This window comes from Gopherus flavomarginatus, chromosome 2 (genome assembly GCF_025201925.1).
Source record: "Gopherus flavomarginatus isolate rGopFla2 chromosome 2, rGopFla2.mat.asm, whole genome shotgun sequence".
NCBI lineage: Eukaryota > Metazoa > Chordata > Testudines > Testudinidae > Gopherus > Gopherus flavomarginatus.
This window is the reverse complement of record NC_066618.1, coordinates 54,129,262-54,149,566: the sequence shown is the minus strand read 5'-3', so window position 1 is coordinate 54,149,566 and position 20,305 is coordinate 54,129,262. Positions and strand designations below refer to the sequence as shown.

General features: G+C 39.0%; 1 protein-coding gene across 8 annotated transcripts in view; it reads right to left on the bottom strand.

The window, feature by feature from the left end:
- The window catches only part of PHF14 (PHD finger protein 14), a 281,202-nt gene that overhangs the window by 244,025 nt on the left and 16,872 nt on the right, over positions 1 to 20,305 (bottom strand). For all 8 annotated transcript variants that reach the window (XR_007772412.1, XM_050938592.1, XM_050938594.1 and 5 more), the window contains 2 exons: positions 18,362 to 19,029; positions 11,894 to 12,038 (listed from right to left, as the gene is read on the bottom strand). Coding sequence is in view for 7 of the 8 variants with exons in the window: in XM_050938592.1 (XP_050794549.1) it covers positions 11,894 to 12,038; positions 18,362 to 19,029 (813 nt within the window). In the remaining variant the exon portion in view is untranslated. The remainder of the gene's footprint in view (positions 1 to 11,893; positions 12,039 to 18,361; positions 19,030 to 20,305) is intronic.

The window sequence follows — 20,305 nt, the reverse complement described above, 5'->3', positions numbered from 1 at the left end:
CTGTGCATATGTTTGGTCTCTGTCCTCCAAGCCAAAACTGCCCCACTATTCTAACGATTATTGCTAGTGTAAATTTAGTGTAACCTAAATTTTAAACAGAGTGCCAACTCCCTTCCAAACTGTCTGGGTCTTGTCGCCTCTACAAAAATTCTCTAATTTTACTTTTTTTTTTTTTTTAAATAAACTAGCTGTTTGCTTCAACTCTGAGGCAGAATTGTGTTTTGTATTAATTGAATTAGATAACCTTTACAAGATACAATAGATACCAGTGAGCCTTGCAGCAGAATTTAGGTCCAGTATCCTTCAGAATACATGGGACATCTAATTTTGCAAAGTGTCAGAAATACATTTTGTTCAGGTCATAACAGTCCATGAACATGGTGGATAAAAATTTAATTTAATTTAAAAAAAACTTCATCTCACCAGCTAGATGACATTAAGCTGCTGTGTGACACACTTTACAAACCGCACAGTACACCACCATCACATCTGAATGTTTTCTACACTAACTAGAAAAAAATGTATTACGTAATATTAGGATGTGAGTTTAAACACACAAAAGTTAGGAAATAAAGTGTTAACATTCTTATAGTATCATTAACTCTTCCACAAACTGTGTTAACAGTCGGTGAGACTGTTTAATGTAGACAATATGTAGTTTTATGTTGAAAACCTTGACTTTTTCAATTTTTCGCTTTAATCCACAGAATTGTAATTTTTTTTTAATGGAAAATTACCCAAGTTTTAAAAAACACTAGTATTGTAACAGTTCCAATTGAGCTTTCAAATTCATACTGCACTGAGGTGAATAAGGTGAGGACAGGCGGATTCCCACCTTTGCTGCTACTGTCTGGAAAGAGACAACTTTCCATAAGATCATATTAACAGAGCAACAGCATCTGCTGCATCAGGCATGAAATGAGAACTTTTAATGAAAATTCAGCATTTGCAAAAAATTTGCAATATATGTTCACAACTACTGTATTTCACAACCCATAATTTTCTATTCCCTCTGAAAATACTTCCATTAAATCTGAGAGTATTCTGTCTTCTCCCTCCTCCATAGTTAGTTACCAATTGACCTATTTTCAGTTTAAGTTCAATGTGACAAGGTCAATTTCAGAAAATGAAAAGTATGCGATGATTTCACAAAACAGATTCTACACAAAAAGCCAACACTAGGACAGAGAAAGCTGTAAAATCAAAATACTAGTAATTAAATGATATTTTACTATACAATAAGTACTCTTAAGAGTACACTCCTTTTTAGCACAGAAAATTCTATTCCCTGCCATAGAGATCACAGCGAAGTAATAAAATAAATAGACTGAAAGAGAGATGTCTGGGCAAACGCAGAACTTATTTAATTCACAGCAACTAAACCCAAAGGCAATTGCTGGCAAGTGCACTACCCACAACTATGTCACATGCTATGATATGTACCAGACAGTTTTCTTCAGACACACTGCAATCAATGTGTCAGGAGAACTGACATCACAGTCGGGGGTACCCTGCTATTACAAGAAAGTTACAAGATCTTAGAATAAAGGCATCTATGCAAAGTGATAGATAAAAGATTTTATAAAAGAAATGGGATTTATCCACACCTAAAAGTGAACATTTCGAAAAGTAATTATACTGTTATAAATTTAATAAAAAGAGTCCTCCTTCTCTCCTTATATTAAAAATTGAGGAGAAAAAATACTTTTAGTTTTGTCCATGAAACAAAAACTACTACAAATGTTTGTCAGTAGACTTACATTTCTAGGCTTGCATTGAAATTTTTCATAGACACATGAAAACAAACCAGGGTACTGCATGGAAGAGTGAATTAGTAAACTAGCCTTTCATTTGTATTATTTACAGGTTTGGGGTATTATAGACTGCAATCACTCTGAATGACAGTTATCTGCCTTACAGAGTTCATAATGTCTACTAAGATCTTTGTAGAGCTTCTAAACTCTATGCACCACATCAATTGGACTTATAAATTGAGATAAAACTCCATAAAACTAACTCAGAAGTTTATAAATTCTGAGAAAATTAGGAGTAGGTGGAAGTCTCAGCAGCAACTCATGAAACAAGGGACAGGAGAGAGAAAGTCAGACAAATCTTCATCCTCTGCTCCCCTATAGAGATTCTTACTAGTCTTAGGGCATGTTTAAACTACAAAATTAGATCGATTTTATAGAAGTTGATCTTTAGCAAAACGATTTTATACAGTCAAATCGTGTGTCCCTACTAAGCGCATTAGATCGGTGGAGTGCTTTCTCAATACAGTGGCTAGCATTGACTCATGGATTGGTGCACTGTGAGTATCTATCCCACAGTCCCTCCTGCCCATTGGAATTCTGGGTTAAACTCCCAGTGCCTGATGGGGCAAAAACATGGTTGCAGATGGTTTTGGATACATGTTGTCCCTCTCTCCCATCCTGAAAGCAACGGCAAGTAATCGTTTTGCGCTTTTTTTTCCCTGGGCTGTCCATGCAGATGCCATAGCATGGAGCCCACTTAGCTGCACATTTCTTTTGTGAGCATTGTAAACACCTCGCACATTATCCTGCAGTATGTGCATAGCCTAGCTAGGAGCCACCAGCACAAGGAAGATTGTGAGAAGGACATGGACACGGACGTTCCTGAAAGCACGGGATGTGGCAATTGGGATATCATGACGGCATTGGGGCATGCTGAGTCACTGGAACTCCGATTCTGGGGCTGGCAAACAAGCACAGACTGGTGGGTCTGCATACAGTTGTGGGTTTGGGATGATTCCCAGCGGCTGCAAAACTTTCGCATGTGTAAGGCCACTTTCATGGAACTTTGTGATTTGCTTTTCCCCACCCTGAAGCGCAGCAATACCAAGATGAGACCTGCCCTGACAGTTGAAGAGCAAGTGGCGATAGCCCTGTGGAAGCTTGCAACACCTGTGCGCTACTGGTCAGTCAGGAATCAATTCGGAGTGGGCAAATCTACTGTGGGGGCTGCTTTGATCCAAGCAACCAAGACAATCAATAACTTTCTGCTAACAAGGGTAGTGCAGGTCATAGTGGATGGCTCTGCTGCAATGGGGTTCCCTAAACTGTGGTGGGGTGATAGACAGAACGCATATCCCTATCTTGGCACCGGATCACCTTGCCAAACAGTACATAAAGCGCAAGGGGTACTTCTCAATGGTGTTGCAAGCACTGGTGGATCACAAGGGCCGTTTCACCAACACCAACGTGGGATGGTCGGGAAAGGTGTATAATGCTTGCATCTTTTAGAACTCCAGGCTCTTCACAATGCTGCAAGAAGAGACATTCTTCCCAGACTAGAAAATGTCCTGTTGGAGATGTTGAAATGCCAGTAGTTATCCTTGGGGACCCAGCCTACCCCATGGCTCATGAAGCCGTACACAGGCAGCCTGGACAGCAGTACGGAGCAGTTCAGCTATAGGCTGCCCACTCCTGAGTAACCCAGGGAGAAAAGGGGGATTACACTTGTTTTATTTACACTATATAACACCAATACAGCATTTGTGCAGAGATTGTGTAGTACTCACATACCAAGAAAAATCCTTGCAAAACTATGTGTAGCAGCACTATCTAGTGACTCCTACCACAACAATATCAAATTAAGCACCACAATACATACTATATTAATTGAATTATCCAGTCTCATATTAAAAAATGGTATTTAATTAAATACATCTGACACTGCAGAATTCCTAGTCTGTGACATATAACGTTTTTATTCTGAGGCGAAACCCCTTTGCTATAGGCCCCTTGCCACAGACATGAAGCCAATCTTGCTATAGAGTACATTTACTCAATTACCTGATAGCATGGCTCAAATTTAAATGTAATCTCCCACATTTTATCTTTTAACACTGCAGCTCACTTATTTTCCTTCATACTCAGTTCTTCCTATCATTCAATCCAGTTAATCTTCATAGGACTCCACTCATTTCTTTGATATGCTGTTCGACTGCGAAGTGTCATTACTAAATTATATCTCAGACAACTCAAATGTTAGCCATAAATATGCTAGAAATAACTACAGAAGTCAGAAAGTAGGTAATTATTTTGCAGCTTATCTACACAAAAATTATAGGTACTTGTGAATACGAGTTTCTTTATATTTGTGCTGTTGGAGTTGCAATGTAATGTCTGAAGATTACCTTCTAACTAAAAAAAGCACATTTGAATGCATTTAGCATTATAGAAATTCCTGTTTCAAGCAGGATGTCCATTAAGATATAGTACACCTTATAATATCGTCATCATACTCCAGATAAAAAGTCAAGTCATATCAACAGACTTTATATTCAATGAGTTAAAAAAAAAAAACAAAGTTACTGCACCTGAAAAGTAAACAACAACAAAAACAACAACAGATGCATTTGGACAAGATGAAATTAAGAAAAATGGATGTAAAGAATAAACTGTCTACCAGTTTATCCCTACAAATGCCTCAGTGAAGTCAGCCAATTGCCTGGCTATCTAAAAGTCCGCTTGTTCCTGAGCCCCATACCTAAAAAAATTAGAGTAACGTAGGACTCCATTGGTCTTCTCCACAGAAATACTTCTTACCATATTTGTGCTGTTGACTCAGATACAAAGTTTAAAGCAGTGTGTCAAACATGTAGGTAGCTGGTTTAACGAGGTCCCCATGATGTATTTGTGAGACTTACGGGACATTCAGTTTGCATAGAAGCTAATCTTTCATGTAAAAAAAGTTCCTTGCTCTCAAGGCTGTGAAAAAACTTTCCGAATATGAACCGGAGGTAGTCATTGCAGCAAGGTCTTTCCAAGTCTGCAGACAGCTTGAAACAATGATGTGACCTCTCTTTTCCTGTATTAATCTCACTGGAGTGTCAACTATAAAATCAAATGACAATATTTTAAGATTAACAATAACTTTTTCATTTCTGATAATCTTTGCAGAGAGAATAGGGTGGGAGCAAAGCTGCTTCTGCATGAAAGGAAATGCAATGGAAACAGACAGGAAAGTGGGAGGGAAGCACAAAGGATGGAGAAGGAAGAGAAACCATAAGATATAGTGATGATCTGAAAAGGCTAGTATGTTTTTCCACTTAGTGACATTATATGCAACAATAAAATTCTGAACAAGAAAACTACGAGTACAGTTACTACAGGCCATATTCTCTCCTAGATCCTTGTACAAAACTTCCACTGATATCAGTGAATGTTTCACTGTGGATAGAAGGGAATATATACATGCTACATGTTTATCTACATGAGCATAAACAAACATGAAATTCAGTCCTCTTTGTTTGACACTACTCACTTAAAGGGATAATACCAGATTGCCTCTTTTCCTAAAAACTGCTTGACTTTTGAGCTAAGGGTCCCAGTAAGTCCTCTTCTAAGCAGAGTAGATGCATAGCTAGCAGCCAAGAAGACATTTCCATAATGTGTTTCTCTACATAAATTTTCTTAAATAAATTCATGCTCCTAAAGTAAAACAAAGTGTTTCATGGATTAATGTAAAGGTTAACTAAATCTGATTTTAAACCTATTAAATAAAATAAATTCTGAATATCAATGACAAATCTTGTTCCATTTCTAGCAATTCGGACTAGTTTGAATTAATTGATTTGTTTGCATTCTAAAAAGTTAAAGAAAAAAATTATACACATTGTACTATTTACATCAAGGGATACAGGAGTAAGCTTGAAGACAAAATATGTTTGGTGACAATGTACTTTTAGACATTTAAAACTACAGGTAAAAGATAATCTTTGCTGCAGAAAATATATGGAGCTATTATTGTGCAAACAGACAACTATAATCTTCAAATTTTTGAAGAAAGAGGTTTAGTAAACTAAGGGAAGAATTACATGTTTTATAAATTAAAAAAAATAAAAATTAAATAAAGAGTTCATGAATTTTAACTAGGGAAAAAAGATTGTCACTTCTCCAATATACTGTATATACTCGTTCATAATCCAAATTTTTTTAGTAAAAAAGGGAAGCACCAGAGAAGGGGGGCGGCTTATGGATGGGTATAGAAAGGGAGGACACAGCCCCTCCCCACAACAGAGGGAGCAAGGAGAGGCAGCACAGCCAGCAGAGCCAGAAAGGAAGAGGTGGGGACAGAGTCTCTCCACTTCTGGCCACGCTGCTCTCCCCCCAGCCTCCAAAGCAGCTGCAGCTCTGGGGCTGGCAGGTTGCAGCTGTGCTGCTCAGCCCCACCCCCCAGAGCAGGCTGTGGCTGCGCCGAGCACGCTGCAGCCGTGCAGCCCAGCCCGCTGTGGCCACGCCGCCCGGTCTGGCCCTCCAGAGCAGGCTGCGCCTGCGCTGCCCAACCTGCCGGAGCAGCTCCAGCCAGGCCAGAGACATCCTTCCCTGGCCCTCCCTGATAAAATGGGAAGGGATGGGATGGGGAGAGTGTGGGGGTCCCAGGTTAGGGGTGAGGTCATGTGGGGGGTGATCATAGGGGTTACTCTCCTGACTCCCAGCTTCTCCCCCCCCCCAAAATTTCCCCATCAGTTGCTGTCCCAGCCCATCAGGGTAAGCAGCTGGTGCACTGGGACACTTTGCTTACTTAGGTTTACCTCCATGCCTGCGGACGCTCGAGGTAAACAAACCATCTCAGCCCACCAGCGGTTTATCCTGATGGCTCGGGAGCCAAAGTTTGCTGACCCCTGAATTATAGGGTTGGCTTATGAATAGGTTATAAAAATTTTCCATTTTTACTTATCCATGTTGGTGAGGTTGGCTTATAAACGAACCGGCTTATGAATGAGTATATATGGCAGTTTCCACCTGCACTGTAACAAGATACTTTGATACTAGTTTATTCACTCACCTTACAACTTTGTCATAAAAAGATTTTCATGGAACTCTAAGCCTCTAGGGCAGTGGTCCCCGCCATGGTGACCGCAGGGGCATCTTAATGCGCCCGCATCCTGGCCCCCCCGAGAGCACCCGCCGAAATGCCAATGAATTTCAGTGGCATTTCGGCGGGGATGCCTCTCGATGATGCCGCTTGCCGCCGACAAGTGACGTCATCGAGAGGCATCGCTCCCGAATTTCGGGGGCAACGCGTCTCAATGACGTCACTTGTCAACGGCAAGTGGCGTCATCGAGAGGCGTCGCCACCGAAATGCCGCCGTGGTCCTTCATCTGGCACCCACCAGACGAAAAGGTTGGGGACCACTGCTCTGGGGAGTATATTTGCTGATCATGCAGTAATATTCTGAGAATTATCACCATCACTCTTCACCAGCATAACAATTCAATCATCACTCAAAGACAGTAGGCATTGGTTTCTTTTTTCTAATAAGCTAAGCCAACACCTAGCTAGGGAAACGAGAAAATTGCTGTAAAAGTTTAGTTTAAACTAGTTTCCTGCATCTTACATCCATCTACAACCAGCACATTAACAGATATTGAAATAGAAGTTGTGGGCAATGCAGAGATAGATGTGTTCTGGAATGAACCATAAAATAAAAGTTCAGAGTCTCAATTCATTAATTTGTAGCTAGCTCAAAGCATAAGATGTAGAGAATTTTCAAAACACGATTTCATGAGTAACGAAGGTGGAGTAAGGAGACAGAGAATGTGTGATATTGGTCTGGCATGACTTATTTCAGGGGTAGGCAACCTGCGGCACGCGAGCTGATTTTCAGTGGCACTCACACTGCCTAGGTACTGGCCACCAGTCCGGGGGGTTCTGCATTTTAATTTAATTTTAAATGAAACTTCTTAAACATTTTAAAAAGTCTTATTTACTTTACATACAAGAGTTTAGCTATATATTATAGACTTATAGAAAGAGACATTCTAAAACGTTAAAATGTATTAGTGGCACACAAAACCTTAAATTAGAGTGATTAAATGAAGACTCGGCACAGCACTTCTGAAAGGTTGCCGACTCCTGACTTATTTCATACACAAAACACCAAGTTCTCTTATGGAACAACTCCAATAGTTCCCACCTTGTCAAGAGACTTTAGGTAGCCCTAAACCACTCATCGAAGACATTTTAGTCAATGAAGGAAGAGCTAATTAAGGGTATGTCCACACTACCCACCTAATTGGATTGGATCTAGTGTCTAGACTAGATGCGATAAATCAACCCCCGAGCCCTCTCCTGTCGACTCCTGCACTCCAGCGCTGCGAGAGGCGCAGGCAGTCGACTCACCGTGGTGTCTTCACCACAGTAAGTTGATCTAAATATGTCAACTTTAGCTACGTTATTCACGTAGCTAAAGTTGCGTCACTTAGATCGATTTCCCCCTTCCCCCCCCCAGTGTAGACCAGGGCTAAATATTACAAGTAGTCAATATTTGTCTGGAGGGAATATGAACTCATAAAAGGAAATTAACTTTCTCTGTAGTTCGTAGGGACAGAAGAAGCAAAGAACTATTTGTTGGAAGAGATTCAGTCTAAAGTTAATAATTTTTCTATATTAAACGAAAAGCTATTTTGCCTTTTTGAAGCAACATGCAAAGAAAATAAGAGTGCCTCTTACTGGCTTTTATAGGTTTAACATAGAAAACCAGAGGTTCTAGGGGTTTCTCCTCTTTTTTTTTTTTTTTAAATGCACTTCAGAAATTCAGGTAATCTACCTTGCTTTCCTAGGAAACTCTATGGACAAATGAGAACTGACAGGGATAGTACATCAGAAAAAAACAAATAAATGAAATCTGATTAGTTAAAAGCACTTTTACTCCAGCTATTTAAAATGTTCTGATTTTTGTTTACACCTAGCTAACTCTGACCCTTGGGAGGAAAAAAGCACACCCACCCTTCAATTAAGGCTGATAAAGCTCCAAATCTTATTTCAGAGTTATCCAAGAAGTCCTCCTACAAAAACGGGGAAAACAGAACCTGACTTTCCTGGTATTTCTGAGATGAAAAAGAAATGGAACAAAACAAGCAATTTTAAAAAATGCAGGCTATTTAAAGAAACAAATAATAGCACAAACTTCTCTACCCCTTGCAGGTCACCTTTAACTTGCTTGCTCTAGCAACATGTTTCTAAAAGTCTTGCAGTGTCATGCCTAAATAAATAAAAATTTAAGAGTAAACTAGTAGTACATAGAGATGCCAACTTTCTAATTCCAGAAAACGGAACATCCTTACCCCACCCACTGCCCCATCCCTTCCCTGAAGACCGACCCCTGCCGCTCCATCCCCCCTCCCTCTGTCACTTGCTCTCCCCCACCCTCTCTCACATGCTCATTTTCAATGCACGGAGCAGACAGACATATTTATTGTTTTGACAGATGTATTATGCTAAGTTCAGGTTTTATTTGTTACAAGATGCTAGAGCTGAGAACAAAACAGTCAAAAAGGGTAATTAAAAAAAAAAAGAAATTTCACAAAGGTTTTCATGATTCTATCCCTCCCCTCATCCCATTTTTTGTAACCAGCTCCATGTGTTTAGTTCCCTGAAGTTATTGTAATTTTATGTGTGGAATTGTGACTTCACACTATCACAGCTGCAATGGTTCCATTGAAGGCCCACTACCAAAGCCAAAATACAAATCCATAAGAGCACAGTCACAGAAATGCACAGCTGTCCAGTACCTATAAAAATAAATCTGTACAAACTGAATCCCACACCTACATGCACATACACACGTGTTCATGTGTACACTTCTAGCATGCACTAACATATATTTCCCACATTATGTATTATTACAATTATTGTTTAGTGCATAGAGACCCCAACTAAGATCAGGGCTCCAGGTAGGTGCTGGACATACACATAAAACAGAGAGTCTGCAACAAAGTTCAGAATGTAACGAAACAAAGGTGGGGAGAAATGTCTGATACATTGGCTCTTCTGCAATTACTAATCACAACATTCACTTTTTAAGAAATAATACATTTCTTTTAAAGTTCCTGTCTCTTCTAAAAACTTGTTATGAAATGAATACACACATTTTGTGTCATCAATTTCTGCGCAAGCCAGTAAAAGGAATAGAAGTCAAAGAGATAGGCTGTAAATTTTACTCATACAGGTACACACACATGCGGCAATACACACATCTCCCCACACAAAGACACGGTCTCTTACACACACGTGCATGCATGCATGCACTTTCCTATACAGAGAGACTTTTTCATACACTTTTCCAGGGGGTGCCTAAATCATCCAGCCGGGAAGGGGGGAGGGTGGGCTGGAGGAGAAAAGATTTGGGGTGGGAGGGGTGGGGGGAGTGGAGGAGAGAGATGTGAAGGGAAAGAGGCCAAGGACAAGAAGAGGGTGGGAGCAAGAGGGGGCAGTGAAGGAGAGAGAAGAGGGTGGGGGGGTATGTGGGGTCCATGGGGATGCAGGGGGAGGTGCTTGACGATGTGGGGGGCACAGAGATGTAGAGAGACATAATGGGAGTGCGGTAATGTATGGAGGTGAGTAGGGTGCTGGGATGTGGGAGGTGAGGAACATGAGGGTGTCGGCTCTGGGCAGTGGAGAGGATGGGTGGCAGAGTGCTGGAAGGGGTACAGGGCTGTGACGGGTAGGTGTAAGGGGCAGGATGGGATGGGACAGGGAAGGGATGCAATGACGGGGGGGTGGGAGGGATGAAGTGAGGGGGATGGGGATGCAGCCCCATTCCCAGCACTTAGAGATGGGGATACACATACCTCCAACTCCTGGGTGCCGGTGATGGGGCGACAGACAAATGGCGGTTTGCAGCAGGGCATGCACTGCAGCTCAACCCCAGCCACGCGAGGAGAAGAGGGTTGGGCAGCAGAGGGAGAAATATGCCCCCTCAACAGCCACCTGCTGAGCGCATGTGAATGGTGCTAGTTCCTCCCCTTCCTTGACCCAACCAATGGGAGCTGCACCTGCGGGCGGGGCAGCATGCAGACTCCGCCCTGGAAGCCCCTAAGGCTAAGAGCCAGACATGCCGGCTGCTTCTGGACCCAGGAGCCACGCAGGCCGCAGCGCCGCACCAGCAGGGAGCCTGCCAGCCCCGCTGCGGCACCGCAAACCAGACATTCAATGGCCCGGAGCTGTCAGGATTCCTTTTGAACCAGGTGTTCTGGTCCAAAACCGGACACCTGGTCACCCTAGTAGACCAGCTAATGAAAAGACTAAAGGAGAAAGATTTCTGAGCCTCAATTTTTTCATGAAACCCAAAAGGCAGGCAGATTGATACTGCCTACTGGAAACTCTACTTAATTGCATCTCTAAGGCAACACCCCCTAGCTCTCTTATCTCTTTCTGCATGTTACAAGAAGACTTCTACACGCACAATACTACCCAGTGTGAACTTTTGGAACAATTACCAAATAATAATAATAATAATAATAATAATAATAAAACCACAATAATTTTCAATTCCTCTTTTCACATAGCCTGAACTTACTCCTGATTTCAACCTCTTATCTTCACTAATATACTGCATTTAACAAGCATCTAACTTTCCCATAAACTCAACTGCCCTGACCATATTCTTTCCCAATCAGCTACATGCACCTTTTGGGCCTCATTGGCCCTCTGTCCACTTTGTGCCACTGCAAACTTTGCTCTTAGAATTTCCAGCCATGACCTTATGCCCTAGTTTATGAAGCAGGAGCACAACATTAGTACACCTAAATTTAATCTGTATTCCCAAAAATAAGACCTGAAATATAATATCCTGCATTTTAGCATTTTCAAAATGGAATTTACACTAAAAACTATTTTATAGCTTGCCTCATATTCTCTGAAGTTTTCTTCTCAAAAAGCACATTTACCTAAGGGGGGGAAAAAATCACTTTTCGTCTGTTAGAGTGAACTTTATACTACTGCAAAAGATCTCTGCAACACAAAGAATCTAACACCAGGTTTTTAGGGTTCATATGTCAGACCAGGCAACTTACTTTCTTTATATTTTATGTCTTTATCTTTTCCTTCCCAATAATAAAATAGAATGAAGAGACAAAATTACCTTCGTGCACTGTTATTCCACAATTGTCACACTGGATTATTTCATCAGCATCTTCACTGTTATCCCCAAGACAAACACAGCAAATCAGAATATGGTCCATTTTCTGGGAGGTCCAGTTTTGAGACTTTTCAAGGATCAGAGAGTCCTAGCATTGAAAAATTAAGATGCAATGATTACACTGAGAATCACACTGGAATAGTTCATTATTTCTATTGAAAACAGGCATTTGCCCAGTGTAAATAAAAAAAATTAAAGAAGACAAGGATAAAATATATTGCTGACCTGTAAAATTTTTATATTTATAAATGTATACATAAAAACATTTTAAAGCATGTAAAAACCTTCAAGTGCTTAACTTTTCACGTACATAAAAAAAAAAAGTCTTCCTCTCCGCTATAATTGTATGATGTCCAAGCGCAATTCTGCCATCTACCTTTTAGGGTCTTGATGATGCCCACTGTAGGGAAGCTTTGCTTGGGTGGGCCTTATAAGATCTACTAGAGCAGGTCTCCCTTCTGGCAGACCTTATCTACCAACTTGATTTAAACTATTGGTGTTCTTTAAAAGAGGACTATCAGAAATATATAAAAATTCACTGCAAGAAGAATTTTGGGAGTCCAGCTAACTTCAGAAAATTATTACACTAACAAAAAAGTCTATACCTTCTCAAAAGCCCACACAAGTGTTAAAGTATAGTGCTGATTTTATATGATAAATTAAATGGATAATAATTTCTCATCTTCTCACTACTAACATGAGTGAGGGTTTGCAGGATCACATATATAGCTTATAAAAGTACTTTAGAATTCTTCAGTGAAAAGCACTATATGAAGTGAAATATTACTAATGTATACCATTTTATATAATTCAGTTAGGAATTTCTCTCATGAAAATGTGGAGCAGTTTATATGATTCAGATATAAAAGAGTGACGGATAAGTTCTGAGTATTTTCAACCTTTCAAGGTATTTAAATGAATACTATTTAGAATGGATTTAAGGTTATACTCAAATTGATTAATATGTTTCTGGACTGTATAATTATGTCTCTGTACTGTATTAGCACACTGCACGCCCAATTTCCACCTCCATTTTTATAAGAAGAGTTGAACATGGAACTTAGAGTGGCTTCACCAACAAAGCCTTAATGTATGGAGAGGTGAGGCATCGGATGCACTAGTAATAAAACCATCACTACTGATTAATTAAAGAAGCACTTGTAATAGTTTCAGAGCATAGGTTGGCAATCCATGACTGACATGGCTACTATTATAATTCTTGGCATATCCCAGAATCTGTACTGCTATGGATTTTGGAGCAACAGTGGAAAAAGTGAGTAGGATAGAAGCTTTCCTTTTCGAACATCCCATTCCCACCCCAATCCTTCATTGATGATTGTGATAATGTATTAACACCCTCTTTTTAACCCTTAGGTCAGTGGTTCTCCAATCCCCATGTGAACTATTACCTCCCATAGCCTCTCAATCCTACACAACACTGCTCTCAAGATGTTTTGTGTTCTGCTACCACCAGGAAAACTCCACAGAATGCCTGTGGCCCATGGACAACAGTTTGAGAACCATTTCCTTAGAAAATAAATCTGATGCCTAAGTGGCTCTGAAGATACAAAAGTCATTTGCCATACTTGCATCGTTCATTGATTGATCACTTTGCTCATAATTAAAAGCAATACAGTACTGGACAGAGAATATCTTAAGTAGTATGCAAAGGCAATTAGTTTCCAGATGATGTGGGTCTTGTGATATTTTCTCTTCTCAAATTTTCCTAAAAACAAAAAAAAGTTTCTAGTTGCAATATTCAGGACTACAGGTAATAGTTACAATGCAGTGGTAACAGACTAATGACAGCCTGGGGACAGGTGGCGGAGGTGGATTTATGGTTCAGCATAAACTTTTGAGTGAGATGAATTAACATAACAGAATAACTGTTCCAGTTAACTTTTCATTACCATGCTAAATACATATTAATAATCCCTGCTGCAAAAGATAATGCAAGCTGTACAATTAATATAAAATTGTTTTAAAATTTCTAGTACTCAAACACTGAGAAAGGTGAGGCCAACACCAAACTGATGATTTGAAAGTCTGAGTAATATATCTAGGTCCTCAACATTTTAGGGAATTTTCCAAAAGCTCAAGATGCAGCATTTCCAGTATGGTATGTAAAACCACTGTTTGTACATTAGGCAAAAGATGTGCCTAGATTATACATAAAATCTAATATGGCGCACTAGAACTAGGAATAAAATGTAATTTACTATGGTGTGTTTGCCAACATCATATGGAGAAACTGTTGAGTTGGTTGTTCTATTTTTCTGAAGTTTAAGGAAAATTAGAACAAAAAGTCTACATAATCTCAGGAGACCAATACAGAGGTCTTGTATGTATAGATCAACAATACAAAGCTCGTCACTTCTTGGTTACCAGTCTGAATCCACCCCCGGATGCTTTATGATGGTTGTTCAGTGGCCTACGTAGAATGTTTGTAGATCTCAATCTGGTTCCACTACACAGTACAACTGGCATCTTGATCTGAGAGGCCAAGGAACAGGGCACAGAGAACAAGTGATCTTCCAACCCCAAAATTTGGATGCTGAAGTTCAGGTATGAGGCACATTGGTGGAGTACTGTGGGAAAGTTTGTACTGCTGCTACTACCTTTTCTGCTTACAGACGATTCCTGGTTCTAGAGCTGTTAATCTGGCACAAGCTATATATTTACATCAAACATTCAAAAAAACAAATAAAAAATACAGGCAGTCATTACATATTTAAAACCCATTCAGGACACAGGCAATCTCTTCAGGAATCTAAATGAGGAGCAAGTAGTTATAGCCAGATTGCTTGTAGTTATTGTCCTGAAAGAAGCAAAACGAACTTACAGATGCTCACAAAGACTATGGTAAGAAGAGAGGGTAACAAGATGAAGGCAAGCTAGTAAACCTTACACTCTCTGCCACTATGAGTAAATTTTCCATTACCCTCTCAATCAAGAAAGAGATCACGCACCTTGAGGTGATGGGGAAGAGAAGTCTAGGCATAAAAGAGAAAATTATAAAAAATAGTATACAGTGTCATGTTTGCGTAAGGGATGAACAGGAAATAAAGAAGGAACTAAAGTTTTCCCCATATTACTTAGGTTCAGGATTAATGACGGTTTCCCTCTACTTTTAAAATAAATCCAGGAAGGCCAGCACTTTGTGACAAGACTCATAAACTGAACATTTCTCTCCCTGTATAACTGCCTATAAATATGATTTAGGTAACTTTCCCTTTACTGTACACAAACAAAAAATTGTTAGCAATACCTCCTAACTATGGCAGATTAACTGTGCCAGTGCATAGTTAAACTTGCAGCCGAGAGGCCCTTAAAGGTCTAAGGACCTTACAGAAAGCCAGAATTTTCAATCAACACCACAGGCTCAGATTCTATGCTTGGCTTCATTGAGGAAAGTCTAAAATTTTGGTCTGATTTCTAGTTCTATAAACACTGACATTTTTCTAACTAAAAGCAAACTTATAAAACTTGTGACATTTTATCCAAATGAATAAAACTGTACTGTGAAAACACTGATATAACATTTATACGGAGAAAATATGTATGAGAAACAGACAGAAGATAGAGGGCTAAGCCAATGCTGCAAGAATATCAAATTCGGCATCAAGATTAGGTTTTGTGAGGGGACGCTGAACCTGTGGTATGGTGCATGTAGTGGCCAGGAACCCTCATGTGGGGTCAAGAACTGTTGTTCCAGCCAAACCCTACACCTGCAAGGTAAAGGGACAGATTTCATTCTCACCACCACTTAATTCCCCATACAAAACCCTCTATTGCAGGCTTTTGCAGGAAGCATTAAGTTTCACAACCTATGCACATGTATCTCCTAATAACTTTAATAGGAATTGCAAAGGCCCTCGCTGGAAAAGAAAAGAACTCCTTAAAGCAATAGCGATTATAAAATTGAAGTGCATCATTTATCTACTAATGATGCTTGACACAAGTTGCGACAAAGTAAGCTTGTCTGCCTACACTTAATATAGTAGAACACTATAAAGGTACTGCATTACAACACAGGTTCAAGTATAACATGGTCTGTCCTTGAATTCTATCTTTGCAAAATGAAAGGGTAAAAAAAATAAAAATAAAAAAAAAATAAAAACAGCAAAAAGACTTGAAAGAGATAAGAACCAAAACCTTATTAAAGACCTCAATATTAGCTGCCGACACAAGGTTAGTTGCTTAAATACTCTGTCCTTTCATACATCAAGCACAACAACATCTGCATTACTAGGACTTCAGCTTCTGCATTGTAATGAGATTCTGCTGGACTCTAAAGGAACTATTTTTACTAAATGTGAAAAATTATTATACTGGCGCTGCCAGCAGCACTTTTAAAACCTTATTGTTTCAAATCCCATGAAGTGAAATTGGACATGTATTCTGTTAACCTAGAAGTTAAAACTAGATTTAAAAAATTAAAGTCCATTAAGCCAATTTTCAGTTTTAGAGATTCAATTACCTTACTTGGTTTTGAAGGAAAACAAAATCTAAAAACAACTTAATCAAAAAATTCAGATAGCTCTTAACATGCATTGCTAGGATAATTTTTAATCAGTTGTGATACTTCATTTTGAAAGGTAGGAAAGATGGTCTTATTATGAATGCCCCAAGATTTGAAGCAAGGAGAGCTCAGTTTTAATTCTGACTCTGGCACAACTGTGGGGAAGTCACTTAAGAATCAATCTGGCAAGGTGCTAAACACCCTCAATTACCATTCATGTCAGTGGGAGCTGAAGACACTTTAAGGATCAAGACCTTAATCTCGCTGTTCTTCAGTTTCCCCATCTGTAATATGGGATTATACTGTAACAACACTAACCTACCTTGGATGTTTTGTGAAGATTAGTCCATTAATATCTGTGAAGTGCTTTGAGAGCCTCAGCTAGAAGGCATGGATAAGTGTAGCAGTAGTTCAAAATGAGAAAACAATATAAAGGAAAAGGGACTGAGAGTGGGCTACTCTCACCTTAAGAGATCCCTAAAGAACAGGGTAAAATAGGCCTGCAATATCACTACCTGTATTGTACCTACTGGGTGGCAAGAGGGAAACCTTTATCTGCTATGAGGCTCAAAATGACAGTCATCTAAGAAGTACTTTAGATCTTAACACTATAAAATCAAACCATTCCTTGTAGGGTCACAGCAATAAGCATATAACGCACACAATGTTGCAAATTTCAAATGTAAACAAGTGTACTAGTTTAATGTTAAAAACAATACATGCATATGATAAAAGTAAAACCTAAAGGATATAATTCTCAAGTTATCTTTTTAGTTACAACTACTAGCGTTAATAAGATGCACAAGTGATAACCAATGTTAGTGACCAAATCCATAAAGCATCTACAAGTAAGTCTCTATAAAAGTACAACACAGAAAGATATTTGTTTCTTCAACATTCCAAAACACTCAACCTTGCTCAACATAATATGGAGTGTTAATAGAAAAATCAGCACACACAAGACTCTTTAAATGAAAAAACCTTCTAAGTAATCCTGTATGACTATAATTTATCCAGAAGTTACACCCTATTGTATCAACAGTATAATTACCTGTAAAAAGTTTAAAACAATAGTCTTTATAGTGATTTTTTGAATATTACAACTATGACATATTAAGTCAACAATCTTAACAACCCAATAGAGCACTACCACCTTATTTTAGGGGATAGGAATTGTGTATGCTAAAAGATTGCAATATCAGAAACTTAAAACATAATATTTGCATTCTGAAATCAAAGTGTATTCAATGCAATTAATTCTTACCTATGGTACTGTTTGGTGTTTTAAAAAAATTAGAGCATACACCAAAACTATGAACAGCTTGCTAGAGAAATATAACATTCATTCTAGCTGAGCCCACATCAGAGTACATGTTCCTCTATTAAGAATTCTTGAACAGTGAACGTAATTTTTGTTTTCTATGATGTTTGCTGCAATAAGGAACTGGATCAAGAATATTTGGTTTTGGGGGGAGGGGTGGCATTTGTTAGGACGGGTCATAGCTATTACGCAACTTTAGCATTGATTTCTGTTTAAGAAGATACATGCTATAACAGAACTAAACAGTTCATTAGCAGAAGTTAGTTTGCACTCTGGACCTACTTGCTATGAAGCTGATCCAAAGGCCATTGAAGCCAATGGAAAGACTCCCACTAATTTAAATGGGTGTTGATTGGCCTTTATGATCCAAACAAATTTATTTCACTTGCCATACCCATTCAGCATAGTTCTGGAGGTTTTTTAATTATTAAAAAAACAAAAACAAAAAAAAAAAAACTGTAAATGGGATTCCAGTCAGTTTAACTTCAAAGAGTAATTTAAAAAGAATAGCACTGCAGACTACTTTCCATTTTTCAACAGACATATTATAGAAAGTTGGTTGCTCTACCTCATTACTCTTGCTCTGTGAAAGAGCCAGGCTATCATTTGTCAGCTCCTCATCATCAGCACTATTCCTGCTAAGAACTTTATTTTTCTTTTTCTTGGATCCACCATCACTAGCAGTGCTGCTGTTATCCTCATTGCCTTCCTCATCATTGTCATCCTCATCGCTACCACTTCCATCATCTTCATCCTCCTCATTATCTCCATCACTTCCCTCTTTCCGCAGTGCAGTTTTTCCCTTCTTCTTCCCAGCAGTAGGTCGCCAGTCGTTGTCATCCTCACTGTCATAATCATCCATTTCATTTAGTTCTTCCATTGATACAAAATCCAGCAGAGGTCGGTTCCTACGCAAATTCCACTTTTTTGGTTCACTTGTTTGCTCATCAGCAGCAGCAGCAGCAGCATCAGATTCAGTTGCTTTTTCTTTCTCCTTTTCTTTTTTCTTTTTTGGCTTCTCATCTTCTTCCTCCTGTTCTTTTTTTTCAGTCTTAATCACCTCTTTCTCTGTTGTAAGCATCGTTTCTCCAGCAGAAGTTTTCGGTTGCTGTTCTTCCTCTACTTTCACTTCTTCTGCCAATTCTTCCTCCAAGACATTTTCTTCTGATTCACTACAGGAACCTTCACCACTGTCCTTTGATGCATCTTCACTCCCACGACCGCTTCCTTCAGAATCTGTTGAGCATATGAAAATTTAAAAAATGTGTTCCAACACAAATGTACCCAAAAAACCCAAAAGCTGTTGAAGTAACAAATTGTTAAAATTACAGAATGATGAATGTTCCTCCCTTATTAGGCATCCAACCTATGTTGCAGTTGGTGTCCAAATATCGTTACTGCAAGTAGCACTACTCAGAATCTGTTGAATGAGTGCATTTTGAAATGAAGAAAAAAAAAAGTTAAGGTATATTAAATGACACCTAGTTAAATTCCCCTTTGCATCACATCTCATATTACCAATAGGCAGCAGTATGGGATAGATATAGTCGACATTTGATATTATAAAGCATGAATAATTGTACTTGTTTTAAAATCTTAGTAGTTAGTTCCTAAACCTTGAAAATGAAAGCTAAAATAGATACTCAATACAAATCACGCCATTTAAAGATTACTAAGGTTACAAAATTAAGTATTCAAAAGTCAAGAAGTGCCAAAGTTGAGTTTGCTCATACAAACTTAACTCTGCAACTTGGTATATACACAGAGTAAGAATTTTTAATTTCACCATCACTTACTATTTTTACCCTACAAGAGCTCTGCCTCATTCAGTGCATAGTTTGGACAACGGGCAAGTTTGAACTGGATGTCACCCCATTATCATTCTTCAGTTACTGATCCTTTGTCTCATTCACTACACTAATCCAATTTGCACAATGGATAAGGCAGAGGTTATGGACTTCTGCCTCATTCTCTATTCAGTATGCAAATAAGTGAGGTTGGAGTTCTGTTGGGAAAAAAGGAGAGCATGTAAAAATATAATTGAAGATTATTATGATGCATTTGCACAAAAAGGTTGAAAGATGCAGGGACACTTCCTGACTTGAGTGTTTCTCTTAGTAACCAACATTCTTTTACTAGTTTTCATTTTCAATATTTATTTTAAGTTAAGAGAAATGAAGAATAAACGATTTTCTTCAGAGCAATTTACTAGAAAACAGTAGAAAGTTCTGTTCTGCATGATACATGCACTCAATGAGGCAAAGGCTTCTGTGGTGTGCATATTATTCAATGAAGTATGGATTGAGATTTTCCAGATCTACCACCAAATTGTACCAGTCACCTCCAACAAGTGCCTATAAATAAATAAATAACCTTATCATGTATCTTTTGAGCCACACATTACAGAGAATTGTTTTACCAGCACCTAAAAAAAATGCCTCTGCCCTTAATCATCTTACTTACCAGGCAATAGCAATTAATGCATTTTATTTCAATCCCTGCACACACCTTC